The sequence below is a fragment of the Carex rostrata genome, chromosome 14, assembly GCF_964058835.1.
Source record: "Carex rostrata chromosome 14, lpCarRost1.2, whole genome shotgun sequence".
Lineage (NCBI taxonomy): Eukaryota > Viridiplantae > Streptophyta > Magnoliopsida > Poales > Cyperaceae > Carex > Carex rostrata.
The window spans coordinates 661,872-686,294 of record NC_135931.1 but is presented as its reverse complement, the minus strand read 5'-3'; the positions used below and the strand labels follow the sequence as shown (position 1 = coordinate 686,294).

At 37.2% G+C, this 24,423-nt stretch overlaps 3 protein-coding genes and 1 pseudogene across 4 annotated transcripts; 1 reads left to right on the top strand and 3 right to left on the bottom strand.

Moving 5' to 3' along the window:
* The first annotated feature begins 414 nt into the window (after positions 1-414).
* Positions 415-3,902, top strand: LOC144565246 (phosphoglycerate kinase 3, cytosolic-like). Its single transcript, XM_078314954.1, has 6 exons — positions 415-1,025; positions 1,477-1,554; positions 1,982-2,242; positions 2,676-2,993; positions 3,115-3,273; positions 3,463-3,902. The coding sequence occupies exons 1-6, from the start codon at positions 636-638 to the stop codon at positions 3,685-3,687; spliced, it is 1,431 nt and encodes a 476-aa protein (XP_078171080.1). The 5' UTR covers positions 415-635; the 3' UTR covers positions 3,688-3,902.
* Positions 3,903-4,960: 1,058 nt separating this feature from the next.
* LOC144565517 (glucan endo-1,3-beta-glucosidase 12 pseudogene) lies at positions 4,961-6,730 on the bottom strand (annotated as a pseudogene). Its single transcript, XR_013514905.1, has 3 exons — positions 6,625-6,730; positions 6,138-6,499; positions 4,961-5,989 (listed from the first exon to the last, which is right to left on the bottom strand). The product of XR_013514905.1 is annotated as a glucan endo-1,3-beta-glucosidase 12 pseudogene (transcript).
* Positions 6,731-9,336: 2,606 nt separating this feature from the next.
* LOC144565541 (uncharacterized) lies at positions 9,337-11,092 on the bottom strand. The gene is made up of 2 exons (XM_078315331.1): positions 10,382-11,092; positions 9,337-9,904 (listed from the first exon to the last, which is right to left on the bottom strand). The coding sequence occupies exons 1-2, from the start codon at positions 10,991-10,993 to the stop codon at positions 9,527-9,529; spliced, it is 990 nt and encodes a 329-aa protein (XP_078171457.1). The 5' UTR covers positions 10,994-11,092; the 3' UTR covers positions 9,337-9,526.
* A 2,382-nt stretch (positions 11,093-13,474) lies between these two features.
* SIR (sulfite reductase) lies at positions 13,475-18,630 on the bottom strand. Its single transcript, XM_078314953.1, has 8 exons — positions 18,282-18,630; positions 16,816-17,598; positions 16,178-16,474; positions 15,644-15,841; positions 14,991-15,125; positions 14,475-14,591; positions 14,207-14,365; positions 13,475-13,769 (listed from the first exon to the last, which is right to left on the bottom strand). Exons 1-8 carry the CDS (start codon positions 18,459-18,461, stop codon positions 13,701-13,703), a joined length of 1,938 nt encoding a protein of 645 aa, XP_078171079.1. The 5' UTR covers positions 18,462-18,630; the 3' UTR covers positions 13,475-13,700.
* Positions 18,631-24,423: the final 5,793 nt, after the last annotated feature.

Below are 24,423 nucleotides of genomic sequence, written 5' to 3'. Positions count from 1 at the left end.
TAATTGTTGTACTGATTTTAGTGGCTCTAAAAAATAAAAATATGCATAGCAAAAGATAGTATATTTTTGTCATAGCCATTTCTTCAATTACTACATAAAGGCATTACATCATAAATCCTGATAATTGATCCCTAATTCTAATTTATGATATTCTCTTCTTTCAATATATATTATTATATATTTTTCTTTACATAATTGCAATCAACATTACAAAATTAATTTCAAATGTTGATATCACAATTTAATTAAATTGTTAAATAAGCTGCATTCATCTAAAATACATCATTTGCAAATTTGCAAATTGCTTGATGGAGAATTAATCAAATGTCACATCATGACAAACTTGATACGGTGGGTCTATTATATTTATAAGATTAGTATTTTTTTTTTTTATCAAATAAGTTTGTTATTAACCCAAAAAGCGCACACGCCACATCACACAATGACACAATCAGATTGGCATCTGTCTCTGGCGCTCTCCACCTCTAACCAGCGATAAGCAAAATCCATCCCTGCCCCTCTTCCCTCCACAAATCTCCACCCTCGCTACCTGTTTTTTTTTATCCCCTTCCCAGTTCCCCCATCTCCTCTCTCTCTTCGCCCCACCAAACCCACTTACAACATTTTCCCGCAAAATGGCATCCGCCACGTCAGCCGCCTCCTCACTTTCACTCCCCACCTCAGGACGCCACGTAGCATCCTCCCCTCGACTCCCTCTCTCGCTCCGCCTACCACGCACCCACCTCTTCCAATCCCTGTCTCTCCATGCGGCAACTGGAGCTGCTCGGATCTTCTCTAGCCAGACTCAGCGCAGCTCGTTGCGTGTCGTGGCAATGGCGAAGAAGAGTGTCAGTGATTTGACAGCGGCTGATCTGGAAGGGAAGCGGGTTTTTGTCAGAGCCGATCTCAACGTACCACTTGATGATAACCAGAACATCACTGATGATACAAGGATCAGAGCTGCTGTGCCTACGATCAAGTACCTTATGAGCAACGGGGCCAAGGTTATTCTTTCAAGTCATCTGGTAAGACCTCTTTATACCAATTATTTAGTTAATTTATTTGTACTCTTTGTTGGTCGTTTCTCTTTCTCTGCATTTTTAAATGCTCAGTTATATACTAACATCGTGGAAAGACTTTAGATGTTTTTTTTTTTTTTTTTTAAATTAGATTAGTAGTGATTTGTGGGTTTTTCAGCTGTAATTGAAATTTTACTTTCCAGGAAACATACTATTGGCAGTGCCTTTTGGGGTTTACAACTATGATTGAAATTAATTTTCAGGAAATATAAGAGAAAGCGAATGATTATGATTTACAACTATTGGCAGTGCCTTTCTGGTAAACTACGCTGCAAGTACTTTGTGATCCTTCATGTGTGCAATATATTAACCAAACCATCCTTTTCAATTACTTGCTCCTTTTGAGCAATGTCGCCTTTTTCACGGTTGCATTAAACTCGTTTTACTTTCAATGCAGGGACGTCCCAAGGGTGTTACAGCTAAATTCAGCTTAAGCCCCCTGGTGCCAAGACTGTCTGAGCTCCTTGGTATCAAGGTATATGTTCTTCCTTAAAAATTCCACCAAGTTAGTCAATGCATATAATATTTTCATTGCTGAGATCTCTTTGCAAATCCCACCAAATATTTTCTTGCTAGAATTAAGGTTAAAAAGTGAAGCTAATATATTACACTGGCATTTTTCGTATTAATATTAATCACTTCATAGCCGGTTTGTACAAATTTTCTCAACCAACCTTAAATCCTTTCTTCTCGGTTTAGTTCAATTTGAACTGGAGGTAGAGGCAAAATCATCAACAACAGTGAACTGAATGAACCTCCCAATCATAATAATGTAGTAGTATTCTCCAAAGATCTTTAAAATGTCAGGTGCCAGATGCCAATATGAGAACTGTCCATTGCAATTTGCATGAAAGTAACCCAAATTACCTGGGTATCTTACATATATATTTTTTTTCCTACAGGTTGAGAAAGCTGATGACTGTGTGGGACCAGAGGTGGAGAAGCTGGTCTCTGCTCTGCCAAATGGTGCTGTTCTGTTACTTGAAAATGTTAGATTCTACAAGGAAGAAGAGAAGAATGATCCTGAATTTGCCAAGAAGCTTGCCTCATTGGCTGATTTATACGTTAACGATGCCTTTGGAACTGCACACAGAGCACATGCCTCAACCGAGGGTGTCACCAAATTCCTCAAGCCATCTGTAGCTGGTTTCCTTTTACAAAAGGTCATCATTTTTTCTTGGATTTTTTAAATGTTCCATCCCTTTTAAATAGTGTCGCCCTACCTACCCAGCTGGTTTGTATAGGAAAGGGAGATAATCATCAGTATACACGGGTAACAGCATGAACAAGCTATCCTTGGTTTTACTATCTACCAGAACTTTGCGTTGGCATTTCTTGGTCATCTCATTTAGAAACCTAGCTAATATTATTACCTTAAATTGATTGTAAGAAACTTTTTAAAAAACATTTCTTTAATTTGGAGTGTTCTGGAAGCAAGCAGTATTTCCAGTTACTGTAGTGGTATCAGGTTGGTACCAGTGCAGTTTGAAATCCAGGTTGAAATCTTTCTCTTGTAATGAAGACAATGTGTTTGGTGGGGGTTCTTTGCTGGCATATACCGTCATTGAACTAAAGATTATATTCATCTGGTTGTAGGAACTTGACTATCTAGATGGAGCTGTCTCAAATCCTAAAAGACCATTTGCAGCTATTGTGGGAGGCTCGAAGGTCTCATCCAAGATTGGAGTCATTGAATCCCTGCTAGCGAAGTGCGACGTCCTTCTCTTGGGAGGTGGTATGATCTTCACTTTCTACAAGGCACAGGGGTTATCAGTCGGCTCCTCGCTTGTAGAAGAAGACAAGCTCGAACTCGCTACTTCTCTCATGGCAAAGGCAAAGGAGAAGGGAGTTTCTCTTTTGCTTCCAACTGATGTTGTGGTCGCTGACAAATTTGCCCCTGATGCAGAGAGCAAGGTTTGTTATTTCTTCCTAACATATTCTTGTTTGATAACAAAATACCAAGATTGTACTGGTTTGTAAAAGGTAATCCTTGAATGTAATGCTGTTGGTAGTTTACTTGCATTTTATATGACAGATCGTGCCAGCTTCTGCTATCCCTGATGGCTGGATGGGTCTAGATATCGGCCCGGATTCAATAAAAACATTCAATGAGGCGTTGGAAACTACCAAGACAATTATCTGGAATGGGCCCATGGGAGTTTTTGAATTCGACAAGTTTGCTGCTGGAACTGAGGTAATTTCTTTGCTCGATATTATTTTTTCTTGAAATATTTATCTAGTTGGGTCAAGTTTAGATTGGCCAGAATTGGACAATTGTTTCTAGATTCAACCGATCAGAAACCTCGATTTGTAAATGTACTGACTGGGAGCCCGAAAGTTGACTTTGAATTATGGATGGATTTGATTTTTGTCCTTGACTCAGGCGGTTGCTAAGAAGTTGGCTGAGCTAAGTGGAAAGGGAGTCACAACCATCATTGGAGGTGGTGATTCAGTTGCTGCTGTGGAAAAAGTGGGAGTGGCAAGTGTGATGAGTCATATCTCAACCGGTGGTGGTGCTAGTTTAGAATTACTAGAAGGGAAGGAGCTCCCTGGTGTAACAGCACTTGATGAAGCAGGTGCTCCCTCTGTAGTATCTGTATCTGTATGAGAGGCAAAGAGAAAAGCATCCTTTCCATAGTGATTTGATGGCTATCATACGTTGTGCTCTGAGAATATGTTGTACACCTTGTACTGTTTCAGCCATTGTATTTTTGTTGTTCGAATTGAGCGGATAGTTGACGTCTCTGTTTGACGTTCGTATTATGTAACCTCTTACAGAAATAAAACTAGTTCATTTTCAAATGGAAATGTAGGATTTGGAAACGTTGGACTGAGTTTAAATTGTCTTTGCTTGTGTTTTTATATTATTAACTGACCTATTCGACACCTACGGCATCTGTTTATACACTTTCTTTAGAAGAAAGAAAAGATAAACTGTTTAAACCCTAATTTTGGAGTTGCAGTCTATGACTTTTTCGGTTCTATCTGTATGTTTTGCTTTATCCTGCTCATTTAATATGGATCCGTATCCTCCCAGGTACCTGACTCAACACAATTGAAACGGACGGCTCAGATTTACTCTCAGCCGGTCGGGATTCAGGATGACTGAGGAGGCAGGATTATTTTTGCTTTGAGATTTGTGCCAAGTTAAATAGAACAATTTTGGGCCGTCTGATTCAATTGTACTCAGTTCGGTACCCTGAGGGGATGTGAATTCATGTAATATGCCTACGGGCTTTTGAAATAAAAAAAAAAAAAAGAAGATAAAACTGTTAGAGCATCTACATTGGTTATTTTATTCTAATTTCAAATTGTAGGTGATAATTTAATTTGTAATTATTTTGGAAATGTACGATAATTTCATGAGTAGAAAGATTTCGTTACAATAAAATTGCTTAAATGTTATGTTGGTGAAAATATTAATTCATATTTGTCTATTCATCTAAAAAAATAATTTTTATAATTAATGTGAATTTACTTTTCAAATTCTGAAGTCCAAAAACAATCAAAATCAATTGCACTGAGTATATATATATTCTTTTGAAATTAATTTTAGCTATTTAGATATTTCTATTTTAACTTGGGTGCAGTTTCATAAATGCAGATGATGTTAACAGCACCACCGTCGCATTATAATTAATTTAGCATATATATTAAATTCAAAATAAATAAAGAAATAAATAGAACACATATAACATATTATTTCCAAGTCAACCGAATAACATTAGCATTGTTAACATATTACATACTAACTACTAATAATACAATTAATTAAGCAGTAAAAATAAAGGACTAATTGATATATCCTTCTCTAAGTTTCTCCCTATTATTCCAAGCTAGATACAAATTAATTTGTTGAGTTGCATAATTAAAGAGTCTAATTAAGCAGTTGATGGAAGAGTACACTTCCCATTCTTTGGCGCCTGAGAGACAACATAAGCAGTCCCTCCAAAATTACAGGTCCAGGACCCCCTTCCATTCTTTTGATAATAATTGTTGAAAGCATAGGATGCATGCGCCTCGATTGTGTTCGGTTCATAGCATGCCGCACCGCGCTGGATCGCTGTACAGTTGGCCCCGCCTTCACCACATGCAAAATCCAATGCCAGCTGTAACTGCTCCTTCTCGGCATTAGGATCTGCCACGCACCATGTCTCCCCGGTCCCACTTGATGGTCCCATATTGCCGATGCTGCTAGTGTTGTTGCTGTTTCCATTGTTGCCTTTTGTGCTGTTGCCATTGTTGCTTTTGGTGGTGCTGCTGTTAGCATTTCCTAGCACGAAGTCGACATCATATACCTTCTGTTCGTTGGGGTAGAACATCCCATAGTTGCGTTCTGAGGTCGGTCCTGGCTTTTGGTTCTCGTTGAACAGAGCAAAGAGGTACACGTCCATGTTACAATCCGGTCGTTTTGGCGTGCCACAGGTGCCAGACACAACCCGCCTTATCAGATTACCTATATATGCTGCGGCATTCATGACACCAGCACCAATTTCGTTAGCATCACCCGCTGATGGCCAACCGGTCTCTGATATGACAATGCGCACGTCATCGTACTTCAAGGCTGACATGGCATATGCAACTGCATCGATTTGGGCATCAAGCAGACTGTAGTATGTCAACCCACTACCCGAGTCAAGCACACCGGAATTGGATCTGAACAAGGCATAATCGATCGAAATATCATTTGCGTTGTCCTCATATGCAAAGAACGGGTAAGCGTTCACCATGAGGAATGACCCGGTCTCACGAAGGAAGTGCAGCATGGGCTTCATCACAGGCACCGCGAGGTCCGAGAGAAATGCACCAGCTGAAGGTGGGTAGGAGGATTGTAAGGATGTCAGTGCAATGGGAGAGGAGACTTTGATAGCCTTGTCGAGGTTGAGTTTTACACAACAAGAATGAAACACCTTTCGCGAGGATAAAAAAGTGACTTTTTGCGACGAACTACTCTCATTCTTCAGCTTTTTCTTTTTGCGACGGTACTTTTCGCGAGGGAGTACCGTCATAAATTTGCTTTTTCTCTCGCGAAAAGTATCTACATTGTTGTAGTGTTACCAGGGCTGCTTGGATATTGATCATGGCCGGCACGAGGTAAGAAGTGAGGTTTGTGGGGTCGGCAAAGACTTCATTGCCAACAGCAATGGCTTGGATCTTGGTCGAGGGGTAGTAGATGGCAACGTTGCGCTGGACCCACAAGGAAGCAAAGGAGGTGGTTGTGGCGGTGGCTTGGAGGAGCTGATTTGGCAACATAACGGTTAATTTGATGCCAGAGCCCGCAAAGGCCTGGAGCACTGTTGAATCCGCATCGTACATCTTGACATGCGTGACATTGTTGGTTTTCAGGAGTTGCACCACGCTCGCAGGTGATGGGAGGTTGTTCGCCACTCGGCCATAATTCAGCCCGATTTTTCCTCCCTCTGAAAAGCAAATTAAAGAAATGCTTGAAGTAAAAAACAAACACAACAAGGAAAAAAATCACAATAATATGAATCAAAGGAGAAAAAAAATAAGGTAAATATAAAATGTCATGAGTATATGTTACCTGAGAAGGAGGAGGCGGAGAGAAGAGAAAGGAGGATGAAGAAGCAAACGCCAAGAGAACCCATGCTAGCTGTGCGATCGACAAGGAGAGGATTTTCAGATTGTAACAACTAACAAGTAGATGCGTAGCAAGGTATTAATTAAGAAGAGAAAGAGACGAATGTTAAGCTGAACAGAGAGGGGTTTATATGCCCGGGAAATTTGTATTTTTGGCGCATCGTCGAGAGAGAGGAGAAAGTGGAGCATGATCAGTTACGTTACGTGGGGGGACGAGCAGGAGCAGGAGCAGCACATAAGTGCATAACAATATTGTTGCACGGTTTGAGATAAACTTAGACGTCTTTACGGGCTGCCCATTAATCCAAAGTACAAACTAACATTTTCCTTTTTTTCCTCTTTCACGTTGCTCGTCACGGGTTTCGTGACTTTCGTCCGCCCATCAGATCAGGGTAAGAGTACCACATCCTGATCCTGATCCTGCCCCACAGCCCCAGACCCCAAGTTTAAATTACCCATTCTCTATTATGGGTTGGTTACCTTTCATTCATTCCTCAGAATCTTCCAAATTTAGGAAGATATATAACGCTTAGTTATTGACACACATATATATATATATATATATATTGGGGTATTATCAGCTTTTGACTGCGCAAGTAGCTAGAGTGGGTCCACCTCCACCACGTAGGGAGGGAAGGCGGTTTCCCTATTTGCGTAGGTCGTTAAATTAGGAAAAAGAAGGGATTAATTTTGGACTGTCTAGTTAAAGACAGTATTGTCTTGCGGATACAAAAGAAAACAAAAAAAAAAAGGTATAGAGCTGCTCCTATTTTAGGGGATCCGTATCCTCCCAGGTACCTGACTCAAGACAATTGAAACGGACGGCTCAGATTTACTCTCAGCCGGTCGGGATTCGGGATGGCAGAGGCAACAGGATTATTCGTGCTTTGAGATGCGTGTCAATTCATTTTCGGACTGTCCGATTCAATTCTATTCAGTCAGGTAACCTGAGGGGATACGAATTCTATTTTAGGTGGGATTGTGAGCAACTCAACAATTACAAGCCTCTTTGCCACAAAACAAAAGGAAAAAAGTTTTATGCCAATGTAAATCAAATTCAAGGTTTTCTCTCTGACTTGACAATTAGTTGTATACAAGGTTTTATTGCATCAAGGTTTGCTGTAATTTTCTTTTAAAACTTTGGTAAATAAATTACAAAAAACAAAAACTTTGCCTTTTGTTTCCTTTAAGATCGAGAATTATAATGGGTTACCAATCTTTTTTGGGCCACAATTCGCTCCCTCATCCAAAGTGGCCCAACTGGGCTTTATTGAAATAAAAATTATACCGTTCTGCTTAAATGTTGTTAACAATTTTAATTTATAGTCTATACTAAATTTAACAAGACCGGGACCAAAATTAGCATGAAATTTCTTTCTAAACCATGCTTGTAATTTCTGAAGTCCAATATACTGCAGAGAAATACAACCCTTTTACCTGACGAATTAAAAACATTAACTAAACTAAAATATAATCCGTAGTCAATTAAATGCAACCTTTCAATACACAATGAAAGTAATCAATCTATTTGAAAACAGAATTTCGGAATTTTTTGTTGAGTTTAACGTCTCTCGCATTCTTCAGGGATGAGAATCTACGAGGTCTTTATGAAGTTTGATTATCTTTCCACATCAAATTCATATATATATATATATATATATATATATATATATATAGGATTTGGCTAATATGCTATGGGTAGCTAAGAGGCCTCCCGTGCTACGGCTCAATATTCGACTTTTCAAAATCCTAACGGTCGATCCGAACCATTCATCTTGTTCTTCATATTAATATGTGTTTGGAGACCAAATTTTACATTTTTTGGAAATTGTTTACTATTTTTTTAGATTTATTGAATATCGCTGTTTTTTATGGTCCAGATTTGTTGAAAAACAGCGATTTTCAATAAATCTAAAAAAATAGTAAAAAATTTCCAAAAAATGTAAAATTTGGTCTCCAAGCACATATTAATATGGAGAACAAGATGAACGGTTCGGATCGACCGTTAGAATTTTGAAAAGTCAAATATTGATCCGTAGCACGGGAGGCCTCTTAGCTACCCATAGCACCGTAGCCAAGTCCTATATATATATATATATATATATATATTTTCAGATAAACCCAAATTCCAAGCTGGAACCAAACTGAACAACATGTCTCTTATCCTAACCTATGTAGAACAATCGATTAATGGAATTTGCATATAAACCCAACAATAGTTGATATTATTTAACAGATATGAACCAAAAATAAATAAGCAGCAAGTAAAGCTAATTAGTTTTTATTTTGTGTTTTCTTTTGGATCGTTGAAAGAAATAGTCACATTTCCTGATTATCACGCTAAGGTTGTAGAAAGTTTGGCCTCTTTGATTTTATCTGAGTTATGTACTAGACAGGCGGTATCCATAAGTCGGTACAAGACAATTGAAAATATTTCTGAGAGTTCCCCTGAGAAGACCACAGTTCAGTGAGTATGAACAGCTTTCTGGTTTTGATAATTCTACTGGTATTAATACAGAGTTGTTTTCTTTTGCTTGTGTGGTTGTATCATGTATGACTGGTATTCTGGTTTATGGTCTATGTTCTATATCTAAACACTACTTTTTAAACAATTTGCTACATTTTTTTGTAGAAACGAAGGCAAAAGAAGTTTAAATAATTCACTAATCTCAACTACACTACTAGCACAGTAATAAAGTCATCTTTACATTTTACACTCTTAGTGTCTGTATCCACAATTCACGTGCTTGTTCCCTAATAAGAACACTAAAATACAGAAAAAAAAAGGGAATACTTAAGTAGGAGAAGAAAGAGACCAAAAAGCTCCTCTTCATGATTTTACATGCTTAAAGATTTTCCATCTGAATTGAGCTCTTAAGAGGCACATACTCCCCTAGAAATCCTCCCAAATGATCGTACAGAGCGCTCTTATCAATTTGCTGGTGATGAAAGCTCTTACAAACATAATAAAACACACTCTGTGCCAGCAACCCGACTAGGTTTACAATGACAAGTACAGCAACAAGGGCTCCACCAATCAGAATCTTACCAATGGGCCCCACCCAGATGCTTCCTTCTTCATACGGTGCCTTCACCACAGTTGCACGGAATATCGCATTGATGATGCCACATATGCCAAGGTAGCCAGTCACTAGTGCAACTGCCATGCCAACCCGCCCTTTGAGTAACTGACGACTCTTTGCCATGGCTTCCAGACCACATATCTGTTGTAAACAAGGTTCATGTCAATTAATGGATAACACACTTTAGTAGTACCCGGTACCAGGCACTTAACTAGACTTGGTCCGACCAAGGATTAAGATATCAATTTTTGTTATACACAGGTCAGTGCTGGTGAAATTGCATTACTGGGAAGGTACCAGAATGGGAAATTATCAGCTACCACAAAAGAAGTTCACTTTTATATTTTTATCCCTATTGCGCTTAAGAGTCACTTTTGTGTACCAATTACCCTAAATTGGAATCTGGAAACATTTAAATTAGGCCAGAAACCAGGGAAAAATGAACCAATAGTGGCTGAACTGAATCCATCTGGTGCGGAATTGAGTTGGTCTAGATTGGTATAAGTACAGCTTACCAGTACAGAGACGACTGCCACTAAATGCAAGCAACCTGCGCAGTGCATACAACTATAACAAGCAATTACATCAATTGATCATTACAAGTTAATAACTACTCACCGGCTCAAGCACTGATACAACACTTGCAAGATGCCAGAGTGCCGAGATGTAGACATGCACAACTAGAAACAATAACACAACTGGCACAAGCAACAACAAAGAAGCAGATGAATAGGCTCCAAAAAGGACCACTAGTATGAGAACTGTCAGTACAAGCAGGCCATTATATGCAACCATAATTATTGACACCCAGAGAAATGTCCGGAATAAGCGTGGGAATATTGGCCGAATGGCTGACATGGTGTCGGAATAAGTCACTGGCTTGTTGGAATACAGCGATGCCACGGTGAATACCACGGCAGCGGTGGAGAGGAGTGAGAAGGTGAAGAGGAACAGCAAATAGATGAATTGGTAGAGGAATAACATAAAATACTGGAAATCAGAGTCGGAATTGGAGCTGGACATGGAATTGGGGTCGTAATTGGACTCCAGGCGGAGGAAAATTGGGTGCGTGAAGAGGGAATGAGCAAGAATAGCGAAGGAGAGGGGGAATACGAGGGAAAGCGTGATTAAGGCGAAGGTACGTGGCGAGGCGCGAGGGATGGTGATGGATTCGCGTAGTACATCGATTGCCTTTAGGGTTTCTAACTCCTCTGAAGGTGGCAGATCCATTTTTAATTTTTGGTTCTTTGGAGAAGAAGAGAGCAGAGGTGGTGGCGAGCGGTGAAGGGGAGAGAGATTCGGGAAATTTTGTGTTTATATTTTCTCCTCCTTTCTATTTTTGGTTATTTTCTGGGTGAGGTTAGATTTGTTCGGGTAAAGATTTTTAACAGAGTAATTTTGACTTCATACAGCGTTCGAACAATAGAATAAAAAATAGTGCTGTATATGGTTCGTGCGCTGCATAAGGCTAAAACAGCTCTTCTAAAATATTTACCCGTTCGTTCTATTGTGGAAGGCGAATTGCGTACGATGGGATAGAGACGTTGCATGTGAGTCGTAATACTTACATGTGGACCCAAATAATAATATAAGTTCATGAGGTGTTTCTGCATGACTCGCAATACCATGTAATGAAATGTAAATGCCACATGAACTTTTCCTGTTCACATTATTTGCGGGCAGTCGGTGGATGTGTCAGATGTGTGCCGATCATCATATCATGGTGCTCTGATGTATTGAATAGTTCAGATCCTCTAAAGTAACGCAAATTTTGAGTTTAAATCCGGACATAAAAATTCGGATTAATTTGGCATTTACAAAAAAAACAAAGAGAAAGTGTCATTAATATAAAGGGAAGGAAAGAGAACAAAGTCATTTTATCTCATCTCCACTCTGACTTTGAGGTAAATTATTTCGTCAAAATTTCACAGAACGTTCCATTTTGCGTAGCATTCTCCTCTGCTCTCTTTCCATTTCGTCTTTTTTGAAACAGAGTGAATCTACGGACCTAGCAAAATCTCCTCTCTATCCATGTTTCTTCCTTCCCCTCCCCTCGGTTCCACTCGACTGGAGTACATTCCTAGGACCAATTCAGTCAGAGGTGAAAATACACGGCCTTTTCTAATATTCGCATCAAAATTGATATGACTTTGCAGATCTAAACTCAAAATTTGAAATACTTTAGGTGATATGAATTATGATTTTGAATCAGGGAAGTAGAAATTAAGAAGTGGTTTGCTGTCATTCTAATGGGATAAAACTGAAAAAAAAAAAAATCAGTCATTCTAATTTTATGTGTAGAAATGCATTGATTATTCAACAGCAGCAAAGAAAAGAACAAGATAAAGAGTAAGACTAGCAGATCCACCAAAACAATTTTCCATCTTTTGAATGTTGTAAATATTATCTTTTGAGAGTCTCTATATGATATTTAATAAGAGCAAAACTAGGGATATTGAGATTTTTGAGATAAATTTCACATTTTTATAAATGCGAAGCTTTGAATTTATTGTTTCTCAGTTATATATGCAAATTGTAGATGCCCTAGTATAATTGTATTAGACTGCAACTTTATTTAGTTATTTAGAGAATGTCATTTCAATTTTCTATTGAAATTGAAAATGAAAAAAGTTTCAGAGTTAAGAAATGAAAAAAAGTTTAAGAGCTAAGAAACATAAATGTTCATGTTATGTAAATCGAATGTACAAAATACACATGAGCAATTAACCTTATTTAAAAAAAAAAATCTTATTGAGAGACATATACTCACTGAGTGGGATGTAAATACTTTTTAATTTGATTAATACATCTATCAGTAGGCTACTTGCCAACTGACCTTAAAAAAATTAATCTTATTACAAATAATTTATTATTTGATATATTAAAATATTAATACAGTTAAGCAAATTTTTTTTACGTCCGCACAGAGAATACAATGTAAAAGACATTTAACAATTTTATTTTAATATTTAAATTTTAAATTTGAAGTCACTAAAAATTTAAAAATAAAAACAAACAGAAGTATAATAAATAAAGGTATTTGAATATCTCGACAAAGTTTTAAAAAAATATAAGGTTTCTAATTAGCGTGTTATAACGCCGCTATAACATTTTCAGACCATAAAAGTTATGGCGCTGTTGACGTTATAGCACGCTATAGCGGCGCTATATGAGCATAGCATCATTTTTTTTAGTCGTTCCGCGCTATGATTACGCTATTTAAACCTCTGCATAAAGGAAAAGAAAGCAACATATTGGTTTCTATTAAGCAACACACAAAAAAAAATGTAAAGAAAAGAAAGCAACGTATTAATCATTTTAGTCAAATTTAGCAAGTAAAATATAAAAACCATCTATTTGAAATTACAAGTCAAATTGCATTGAATTGATTAAAATATAACTCAAAACTTAAGACGACTGATATCATCCTTCAATGTAGCAGAAAATTTTATGTCGCATACTACCCACTGTACTATGTCCCAATTCCCTAACTCGAAACAAAATAACATTTTTAGTTTCGACCCTAATTTAACAATCTACGATAACAAATTGCATCAAAGAATGCGCATATGCAGTTGGTCTTTGTAAACATCTCTCTGGTCTGTGTTGGCAACATAATAAGAGATGGTAGGAGAATAGCAAATCCGAGAAATTGAAAACAAAACATTTGTGCCAAAAGTAAACAGGATAATGCTACAACGAGAACAATACTGAAAAAGATCGGCCATTTATTCACTTAATTAATCCTCAGGTTTAAGGCGATCTTTTTGTTTGCAAAACAAAATTAATAGCAAATTTAAAAGGTAATATTTTCCATACTGACAAAAAAGGATAAGACCAACTAAACTTCTCAGCTTACAATTATAACACAAACTGCGAACTGTTGATTCACTTTTTGGTTTATTTTTGAAGTGGCAAAACTGTACATAGGCATCAGTTATGCGACTGTAGATGGTTCCGCCAAACCATCCCATTTGTTTACCAAACCTTCCAACTGATCAAATCCCTGGGAAAATTAACAGAATACTAATCAGTAATCACCTCCACAGCAAAAATACTGAAATATGCAGGAAAAATAACTCTCAAGTTAAAAAAAAAATGCTGCAATAAGATTAACAAGTACCCCTACCACTACTGCCAGAATTACTTTCCTATTGCCATGGATTTGTACTTGTTAGTATTTAATTGATTTTGTGTCATTTTTTCATGATTCAATGGGTCATATGTAGGCTCATATTTTTGCTTTTTGATGCATTATGTCACACAGAGGTCAATACTGACACCAGTAGAGATCCCTGTAATCAAGAACAACTGGCATTTTTAAGAGAAACTGAGAACAACTGTTGGGCCAGCGAAACACTGGCAAAATTGCTATAAAGGCAAAATAAATAGATCAAGTATTTGGGTGAAAAAGAAGGCTAAATGCAGAAATTTACAACATACCATTCGGTTACAGAAGCTGCCAAAAGATTCACTTGGTAGGCGGCTGAGTTTCCAATTGTAAAATAAAGGTTCCAAGACCTTCTCCAACTCCTGGATTTTAACTTTATTCATGAAGCATCTCGCAAGAAAAGTTTGGTTTGGTGTCCCCCCAAGCCAGATCTATTGTCAATTAAAGAAATATTATTTAAAATCAGACCAAGAAGAATATAGATTTTAATTGAACCTAAGCATGTCTCAGTAGAAGGGCGAGGAAAGTAGAATCAAATACCTGGTAGCTATTTGGGCCATCTCCAACAAAACCAAGCTCGGCCATGTAAGGTCTAGCACAACCATTGGGGCATCCAGTGACTCTTACTACCATGGACTCATCGCCATTTAGTCCATGCTGAATTTGAGGAAAAGAAAGAAAATCAATGATCAACCAAGCTCTACCCGACCTCTTTTAAAATACGGAACATATCTTATTATTCAAAATACTGCTACTTCATGTAATATAACGATGGATCGTGCATTTGCACTAGTATAATTGAGTACTAATAGGAGTAAACTGGACATCTCAAGTACAACTACTACTGGACAGCCATAGCTATGCAAAGAAGATGTAGTTAGTTAGAACTAATAACAGTATTCCGTTAAGACATGGTTGTAGTTATAGCACTTACAGAAAGGCTATTAGCTTGTAATGTCTATATATAGACCATGATGTACTCCGTAATCAGTTGATCAATGAAATAATTCAAACACTCAATTCTTCTTTATCTTGCTTCTATTTCTCTTTAAGTACCTTATCAAGCATAGCTCTGACTCGTTTCAGAATACCAAGGATCCCTCTTTCAGCTTCAGTTATTGCAAGTGGGCATAGTGGAAAAGCTGGACAAGCCATGGCAGTTAAATTGAGAGGATCTATATCCTCAGGCTCCTAAATAATTGCCAAAAAATATCATCAAAATTAGCAATTATTGTAAAAAGTGTGATAAGGACCACAAGATAAAAGTCTGGAATCAAAAGTCATATACAAGATAGATAGGCAATAGTCCAGTGGCAGGCTTCAGAAACACCATTTTCTAATGTTGAAAAGAAAATTACTGTACAAACCCCCACCAGCAGGTCATGAGATAAATCCTACCAACTGCTTACTTGAGCAATTAGTCTAAACAGGTAGAATTAGCATGTGATTACCTGGGTAACAGGCTTTCTACATCATTGGTTTATGTCTTTTACATTTTTTGAACAAAATTTAGTAAAATCTGGCTTGGCTTCTTATACTGGCAATGAATCAGGTCCAGCATCAATCTGCCGGCCATGGGATCTGACCAAAAAGCGGGTATAAAAATGTGGGGCCAATATTTCCACCTCTAAAGTACCTTTTATTACTACACTGCATTACATAAAAAAATAATTTGATATTTAAATAGAAGAGATCATTATTTTCTTTACCAATAATCCTGCTTGGGCAAGTGAATTAGCAATGGAATCTTTCCATGAAGGTTCAATGTCTATCAACATTATGTTTTGGTTTGGGGTGAGCCGAACATTTAATCCATACTTCTCAATTATGTCCCTTAATGTTTTCTTAACGGTGCCCCCGATACGACCGCTGTCAATATGTATGCCACAGAACAGTTTTCCATCACCCTGAAAAGAAACTTAAATTAGATCATGAACTTTGAAAAGGAAGATACATAAAAAGTCGTATAAATCGGTTAAGATATTCTTAAAAAGCTTCTGAAAGTATTTTCATCTCCATATAACTATCAAACCATAATAAACTGAGATAACTGTGTTTATCCATTATTTAATTCTTTTGAGATGTCATTAAGCATACTTGCAGTCATTTAATTTTTTTTAGGTGACTTTTAACCTTTTTTTTTTTTTTTCCTTTTTTGCACAAAACCCAGTCAAGTTTTTGGCAGAATCTTGATAATAGAAACATAACTCAAACAGGAAAATAAAATAAAAGATCACAGGTACCTGCTCTTGCCAGCCAAGATAACTCTTGAACTCCCACTCAGGCAACTCACGAAAAGCCTCTAACTTCTTCCCATAGTACTGCTCAACCACACTTCTAAACTTATCAATTCCCCACTTATCAACCAAGTATTTCATCCTACTATACCTGCGGTCATCTCTTCTCCCGTTTTCTCTTTGGGTGACAACAATAGCTTTTATAGCATATAATATATCTTCTTTAGGGACATAACCTAGTGGCTCAGCCAGCCGGGGAAAGGTTGCTTCCACCCGATGAGTTCTCCCCATGCCACCTCCAACCTACAAAACATATTGAGGACAAATCAAATTAGAGAAAAAAGATATGTGCTAGATTAAAAAAGTTGGCTCAATGCAAGAAAAATTGAAAAGGCTGTTTGACTGATAGCAGGATAACTTGCATGCATATATCATCGTTTCTGTACGAGATACTGGAAATTGTGCATGCATGTACCTGCATGGTCCATGCAGTGGTTGGTATGCTATATTTTGGAACAGTACACTAGTATCTCTTTTCAACAAAAATTCTTGGTAACATACAATAAGCAAAAAAAAAAAAAAAAAATAGAAAGATGTAGAATAGTTCAAGGAAGCATTAACAAAAATTAAGATTCTTTACTCACATATATGTTAAACCCTTGGGGTTCTCCATTGCTATCAGAAACAACCACCACACCAATATCATTTGTCAGCAAGTCAACTGAGTTGTCAGTTGGTACTGTCACAGCAATTTTGAACTTCCTAGGTAGAAACTGGGTGCCATATATCGGCTCCGGCGAGTCAGGAAAGTTTGTCCCATGTGAGTTATCCTCTCGTGCCTTAACCACTTCTGGTGGCTCGGCCGACATGATCTTCTCTCCATCAACCCACACATCATAATATGCACCAGACTGAGGTGTCAATAGAGCCGCTATATTATCTGCCGTCTCCTGTGCAAATACGTATTCTTTAGTAGAATTATAAGGGGCTGCTGGTGCCAGGACATTTCTGTTCAAATCACCGCATGCACCAAGTGTCGAGCCCATGTTTTTTATTATCGTGCTAAGTACTGTCTTGAGATTCTTTTTCAAAATCCCATGGAGCTGAAAGGTCTGACGAGTCGTCAGCCGCAGTGTACCAATGCCGAACTGGTCAGCTAGTGAGTCCATAGCAAGGTAGAGCTGATTGGGCACTTTTCCACAAGGGTTTTTGGTGCGAAGCATGAAGCTGTATGATTTTTTGCCCCGTTCTTCACGGTTGGTTTGTTGGTAGCTGCCGTGAAACTTTATTAGTTGCGTGGCGGCTTCATTAATGTTCGGGGCCTCTGTTTCGAGTTCTTCATTTAGGGGATAGCGAAGGAAGTTGCTATGCTCTTTGATAATTTCAACCTTGCTCCGCTTAACTTCAATTTCGCCTGGTTGTGTAGTCTGCACATGGGAAATAGCTATTAACGTGTTAAAATGTTGGCAAACTAACAGATGCCCCAAATTTTACTAACGAGTAAAAGTGAAAAAAAAGAACTGAAGATCATTGAAAAATGTTTGCTCGCTTTAATAATGAGATTGAATTCAATATACATGACCAGGCCAGCTATGTCAAAATCTCTGTCAAAAATAGTTTAGCAGGGTGAAGAACTTAAGCAGTGAGAGTTTGCCAAACTAAGTGGTCAAATAAAGTGCATTGATTTTCCAGAAACTTGATATTTGTCAAAAATAAGCTCACGTTTGATTGAGTACATAAAGAACAACAATACAGACTTGTCTCTTAAAATTGAATTTAGTGTTATTAATCCAGAATATGCATGTTTTTGGCATTTCACAGCACTGCGATGCACTCAAAATCCTGTCTTTTTGACAAAAACGAGGCATAATTAATACAAAATGTACCAAATTGAATCCGAATTTGCCCCTGCATATATACTGAACAAATGCATGTCTGTACTGCTAATCACACGCCGGAGCTAAGTGGTTCATACATATTTCTGCATCATAATGTGAAACTCCAAAGCGCATAAATTATATGAAAGAGGACTACAGATACAAAACAAGCAATCACTCAATTAGAGCAATCTAAGTGGAACAAATTGCAAAAGTAGTTGTTATGATCGTACCGCGGGGTTTGAAGTGGCGCGTATGGCGCGAGAAGAGCTGTCCAACGGCCCGAGCGGCAGAGACCGGAGCGATCTGTGAACTGGTTCACGCCGCATCCCAAAGAACCTGCTCGTTGAAACCTTCTGATCTCCGACCACCCCCGTCTTCATCACGGCAGGTGTCGCCGAAGCTGCCGCCATGTCAGCAAGCTAATAGGAGAGAAAGAGACCGCACACAAAAAGGAGCGGTGGAGAGAAGGAAAGGAGGTGGCGCGATATATGGGGGGATCAGTGAGCGTGTGTGCGAGGTGAGAGAGGAGATTTTGTGACACTTACAGCCGGGAATCAGGATATTTAACTTTAGGCCTCCGCGGCTCCGCTTCTGGTCCCTCTGGTCCCTCTGGTCCTCTCTCGTCTGTTTTTATTCTTTCAAAAACTTTATTTATTGGGGAATTTCACGTATACCCCTCAAAAACTTCAAAATTGTATATTTCTCCCTCTAAATTTTGAATTACGTATTTTCTCCTCTAAACTACAAAAAATACATATTTACCCATTTTATTGTCTTTTATATTAAAACAACATTCTAAATTCATAAAATACTCATTTTATTCTCTTATTAAAAAACATAAAACATCCATCTGACTTCAATTTGAATCTGAAAGGTTCCTCTACCTTATGAATTTGGATTTTAGTTTGTGACACTTACAACCGGGAATCAGGATATTTAACTTTATGCCTTCGCCTCTGGTCCTCTGTCGTCTATTTTTATTCTTTAAAAATATTTTATTTATTTAACTCGTCTTTTGCACGGAGAACCTTGAATACTTGATATTTTATTAAATATTTCGATGAACATGAACCTAGACGAGTATCTTATTTGTACAATTAATTTAACCGAATTAACAGAGGTGATTGTATTGAAATTAGTAATAAATATATAAATTTCAAACACTATATCAATACAAGACATCAACAACAATGTAAAAAAAGAATCCCAAGTAAGCCAACCAAATTCTTTTTTGACTCACTCTCTTTTAATTAATTCTTCAAAATAAATTTGAAGAAGTATAAAACTGCAAATTTAACTTTAGGATTCAAATAAAAATAATAAATGAAAAACCAATTAAGTTTTAAGTTGTTATCATATATGTGATGTGTCAATGCTTCAATCTTTCTTTCATATTCAGAAATGGACCATGCACATTCTTTTGGCACTGAAAAATTTTAACTTTGCAATTGAGAGTATCTGCATTTGTAGATTTTTAATAGCACCAGGCAAATCTAAATATAATTTAAAGACATAATTATCACATCTAGTAGTTGTTGTAATAAGGGGCACCACTAATTAGCTCTAAAACTGAAATTAAATTGCAATTAAAAGTAAAAGAAATGAGTTTAGAGAAATTGACACGCGGGATGATAACGGAGTTCGGCAAAACAATGGCCTACGTCTCCGGGGCGTCGCAACCTCTTTCTAGGTGCGCCTTTCTATTACCCAATATGAAAGAATTACAATTGTGAACCGTGAGCCCTTACAAAACGGGAAGTCGCGACCAACGAGAGATGAGCGCCGGCGAGCCCTTACAACCAAGGGAAGTCACACGAGCAACTCGAGGTTTGAGCCGGCGAGCCCTTACAAACAAGGGAAGTCACACAAGCTACTCAAGAACAAGAGAAACACTCAATAGATCACTCTAACCTAATCTAATTAGAGATTAGTGAAGTGGATTTGAGGTTGTTTGAGATTGATTGAGAGATGTTGAAGTTTTAAGCTCAATCAACAATGGTGGAACTAAGCTCTCAGAAAATCGCCTCTTTTGAAGTTTAGGGACGGCTAGGTTAAGTGGGGAAGAGACCCCACTGCTCTATTTATAGAGACAGCTCTAGAAAGAGCAAATTGAGCTAAAACGTTACAACGTTTTATCTTATAATGCGATTTTAGGTTTTCAATTTTCTGACAGCTCAGCTAATCGATCCAAAACGTTACATAACGTTTTGCTCTGTAAAATCTTGATCAAAAACAGGAATTGTTTGAAGGCTGAATTTAATTAAAACGTTACATGACGTTTTAAAACGTTACAGAAAACGTTATAACTTTTTAAAACGTTACAAAAAATGTTGTAACTTTTTAAAACGTTACAGAAAACGCTGTAACTTTTTAAAACGTTACAGCATAATTTCTAAAACGTTACAGAAAATGTTGTAACTTTTTAAAATGTTACAGCATATTTTTTTGATTCCTTTGCCTTTGATCAAGTTGTTTCACAGCGTTTTCTTAAGGTATAATCGTTATAACGTTTTACAAACGTTACCAACGTTTTTATCCTGTTGAAACAACATCAAAAACACTTTACCAAGTTTAGATTTTACAATTTACATTCTTGATAAGTCTTCATGATTTCTTCAGTTCAAGTATTCCATATTGCAATTTCATTTGACTTGAACTTGCATAATTCTAAAATAGAAGAAATCGTAAAATTCAATAATTATATGTTTTTGTAAATTAGTCAAATAGACTAAAAAGATTATTGCTAGAACAACACTAGTATTGTATCAAAATAAAGCTAAGAAAATATTTGCATCTATAGGTTCTATTGATATAATTTGGTGCTGTTAAATTATGGTTAATACAATTTTATGATAAATTTGATTGAATTTAGTTTTGGACATATGCGCAAAATGGTTTATTTACTTTTCTTTTCAGGGAAAACAAAAGAAGGTCGAAATTTTCGAAGCCACTGCCAAAGGGCAGAGGCTGCAGCCAAAATGGCTACGCAAGTGGCTGGGCAAAAAAATAATAAAAAAAAGGGCTACGCATGTGGACTCCTTTGCAAATTGCAACATATCAGTCAAATAAAGTGAGAACGGTCCCAGTCCTATCAGTCTATCTGCACCTGGCTTAAATATTAAGTTAATATTGTATATGTACAAAGGAAAACTGGGACCCAGAGGTCAACGACCTGCCAGGAACATCGTTTTTCTGTGATCCGGGTGCAGGGGTAATATATGTGCTCTGTTGTCGAGCGGGCCCTGGTTATATATTTTGAGGATTGAGAGAATCTTTTCTTGTGTGTGATGGATTCGTTGAACCTGGACAGCGATGGCATTTCTGCCTGGGAAGAGCCGGAGAAAGATTTCCGCTTCGCATGGAGCCCAGTGTCAGTGTGCAACTGTGTAAGCCCCAGCCCGTCTATTGGGTCTTCTGTGGCGGCTATGGGGTAGTGTTTACTGTTTAGTAATACGTTAGCGCTTAGATCACGTTAGACATCTGCTCATCTGCATCTTGTGTGACAGTGTGAGAGCATCTACATCCCTGAAATTCTTTGAGTTTCTAATCTGATGTGGCAGTTTCTAAATCAGTTTCAGGGATGCAGATGAGTTTCTTATTTAGCAACTTTGCTCCAAAGTTTCTTAATAAGAAACCGTTTATAAACTCTGACGTGGCCAAATAATTCGTTAAAATTATTTTCTCTTGTAATTTATTTGCTGATGTGGCAATTAAGAAACTCTAATTTTGAGTTTCAGGGATGTGAGGGTTTATAAACTTTCAGAGATAAAGTTTCTAAAAATTAGTTAACAGTTATTTAGAAACTCCAAGAGTTTCAAGGATGTAGATGCTCTGAGTCTAACCTCCGACAACTGTAGGGGTGTTCATTGGTTAGGCAAATCAAAGTTATAATTCAAATTGAATCCATTTAATATTGCAACTGAATCAAAGTTTTATTTCAGTTTCGTTTGTTCAATTTGTTTGATCCAAAACCAATATATATATTTTTTTTATTTAAACCATATATTAAGAAATAAATTAGTGTATTAAGAAATAAATCGGGATATTAAGAAATAAACTGAAGTATTTAAAGTAATTGATTAAGAAATAAACCGGGGTGGTCCGGACCAAATTCATAATATATAAATGTTCGGTCGGTTTGGTTATTTCAATTTTTAAAATTTCCAAACTGAACCGAATCAAGGTTATAATTTAGTTTTAAAAGGCAAACCGAAACGAACCGAACTAAACCATTAAACCAAAAAAAAAAGATTAAATCGGACACAACGAACACCCCTTCCATCTGTGTTTGTGCCTCTAAGACTGTGCTCCAGGAGGGGACGGGAGGGGAGAGGACGGGAGGGGGAGGGGGACTTTTTAAGATGTTTACTTGCTCCAGAAAAGCATACAGAGGAAAGGGAGAACTGGATACTTCTTTTAATTCAATTTATATTTTATTTAAAATTACTAATTTACCCTCACACCAACAAAATAGAGAAGTCCTTCACAACCTGCTCTGGTTATGAGAAGGCAATAAAATAGAGAAGTCCTTCACAACCTGCTCTGCTCTGGTTATGAAAGATCATAAGTTAGGTTCGATAATGAAGCATGCTGGTATTTTAAGTTAGCTCATTTGCATCATATCATGTTGTGACCATAGGCACTCTTATATGAGAAGGCAATAAATTTTCTACATGACATAATTTCTAAAACTATATGCTCCATAAGTTGTTTTCAGTGTTGCAATTCATTGAAATGGTTATACAGTAGTATTTGCAGTATTATAATTTTTAGATCATTCATAAAAATTAGAAGCTGAAAGGACGGTAAAGTTTGTCAGTAAAGGAACACTTTGGCAATAAACGTACCAATTTCGTCAAAAGAATTTGCAGAAATCGCCTAGCAAAAGTAAAGGAACAGTTTGTCAGTAAAAATGAGTTAAGTAATTTCTTGTTTTGAGCATGACAAAAAAAAGAAAAAGAGAATATCATCATGCTTTATAAGTTTGGTACCAGTACCAATTATCTAGTATAAGATTGGTAACAGTACAAAAAAAAAAAATTGATAGTTTCACATTTTTCATCTTTCATTTGATTCGAACTAATATAAGATTGGTACTAGTATAAGATTGGTACCAGTATCAATTTCTAACTTCCAATTAAATTTGATAGTTTCACATTTTTCATTTGATTGTTCTCTTTGCCTTTTAGAAATCAAAGTACGAAATGCATCAAAGTTTTCACATTTTCTCTCGATTAAAAATCAAAGTAAAGAAATAATGTGAAAAGTGAAAACTGAGATTTCTGAAAATGAGTAAATAGATCGTTCTTTGCTTTGATCAAGGCAAATAGATCATTGTCTGCAAATCAGTATCAAAGTTTTCACATCTTACCTGATCAAGTGAGGGCACGAGAGAAGAAGATAAACTGATTTCACTTATATCTATTTGTGCACGGAAGGAGGGAAAACAAAAAACGCAGAGTTGAAGAGGCGGGAAAGGGTAGAATGAGTAAATTGTCGTTGGTGGGCCCTCTTTTCCCTCCGCTACACCCCGAATTGGGAGGGACGAATTTCGTCCAAGTAGAGTAAGTCGGCCACTCTCGCTGTTTACTCTACCTCTCAATTTTTTTTTGTGGAGCGTGTAACTTACTCTTTTTTCCCCTCCTGTCCCGTCCCCTCCCCTCTATTACCCACAACTGGAGCACAGTCTAAAGGGTGAGAGCAATTTACTTTTATTCTGTTTAACCTACGCAGGTTTATGTATTTATTCTAACGAATTTTTATGTGCAATGTCTATTATATTTGTTTGTTTTAGCAAACATTAATTTATTCATACACAAAACATATAACATAGAGTTCGTATAATCATAACCGCAGTCTAAATTAATTAACAACGCGACACATCTAACCTAGTGTATTGATCTCGGGTAGGGACAGGGCGGGCCGGACATACCCGGGCATGAGCACGGGTATCACGGGTAGACAGGTATTCCGGGTATTTTTTTCAAAAACCGTGTCCTGCCCGTTGTACCCTTGAGGGACAGGGCGGTCCGGTCCGGTTTTTTTTTCTGTTTTTTTAACAGTGTCGTATAAATATTATTACGTGTTTATAATTCGACTTTTAAAATATGAATAGTTCAATATCAAATAGTGTGTGTGTGTATATATATATATATATAGAGTTAGGCTGGGTGCTATGGATAGCATAGTGGCCTCTATACTACGGCTCAATATTTGAGTTTTCAAAATTCAAACGGTCGATCCGAACCGTTCATCTTATTCTCCATATTAATATCTGCTTGGAGACCAAATTTTACATTTTTCTGAATTTTTTTACTATTTATTAAGTATTTTACAAAATTGTTGATCCAACGGTGGCTGCACAAAACAGTA

What these genes read in the sequence shown, in the direction of transcription:
- LOC144565246 (XM_078314954.1), top strand. Translation starts at nt 636, where the DNA reads ATGGCATCCGCCACGTCAGCCGCCTCCTCACTTTCACTCCCCACCTCA. An exon ending in CTGAGCTCCTTGGTATCAAG is followed by an intron (nt 1,555 to 1,981) that starts GTATATGTTCTT and finishes TTTTTCCTACAG; the next exon opens with GTTGAGAAAGCTGATGACTG. An exon ending in CTGGTTTCCTTTTACAAAAG is followed by an intron (nt 2,243 to 2,675) that starts GTCATCATTTTT and finishes ATCTGGTTGTAG; the next exon opens with GAACTTGACTATCTAGATGG.
- LOC144565541 (XM_078315331.1), bottom strand. Translation starts at nt 10,993, where the DNA reads ATGGATCTGCCACCTTCAGAGGAGTTAGAAACCCTAAAGGCAATCGAT. An exon ending in TTGTATCAGTGCTTGAGCCG is followed by an intron (nt 9,905 to 10,381) that starts GTGAGTAGTTAT and finishes TGTTTACAACAG; the next exon opens with ATATGTGGTCTGGAAGCCAT.
- SIR (XM_078314953.1), bottom strand. Translation starts at nt 18,461, where the DNA reads ATGGCGGCAGCTTCGGCGACACCTGCCGTGATGAAGACGGGGGTGGTC. An exon ending in TTGCCCAAGCAGGATTATTG is followed by an intron (nt 15,126 to 15,643) that starts GTAAAGAAAATA and finishes GCAATTATTTAG; the next exon opens with GAGCCTGAGGATATAGATCC. An exon ending in GCAGCTTCTGTAACCGAATG is followed by an intron (nt 13,770 to 14,206) that starts GTATGTTGTAAA and finishes TAATTTTCCCAG; the next exon opens with GGATTTGATCAGTTGGAAGG.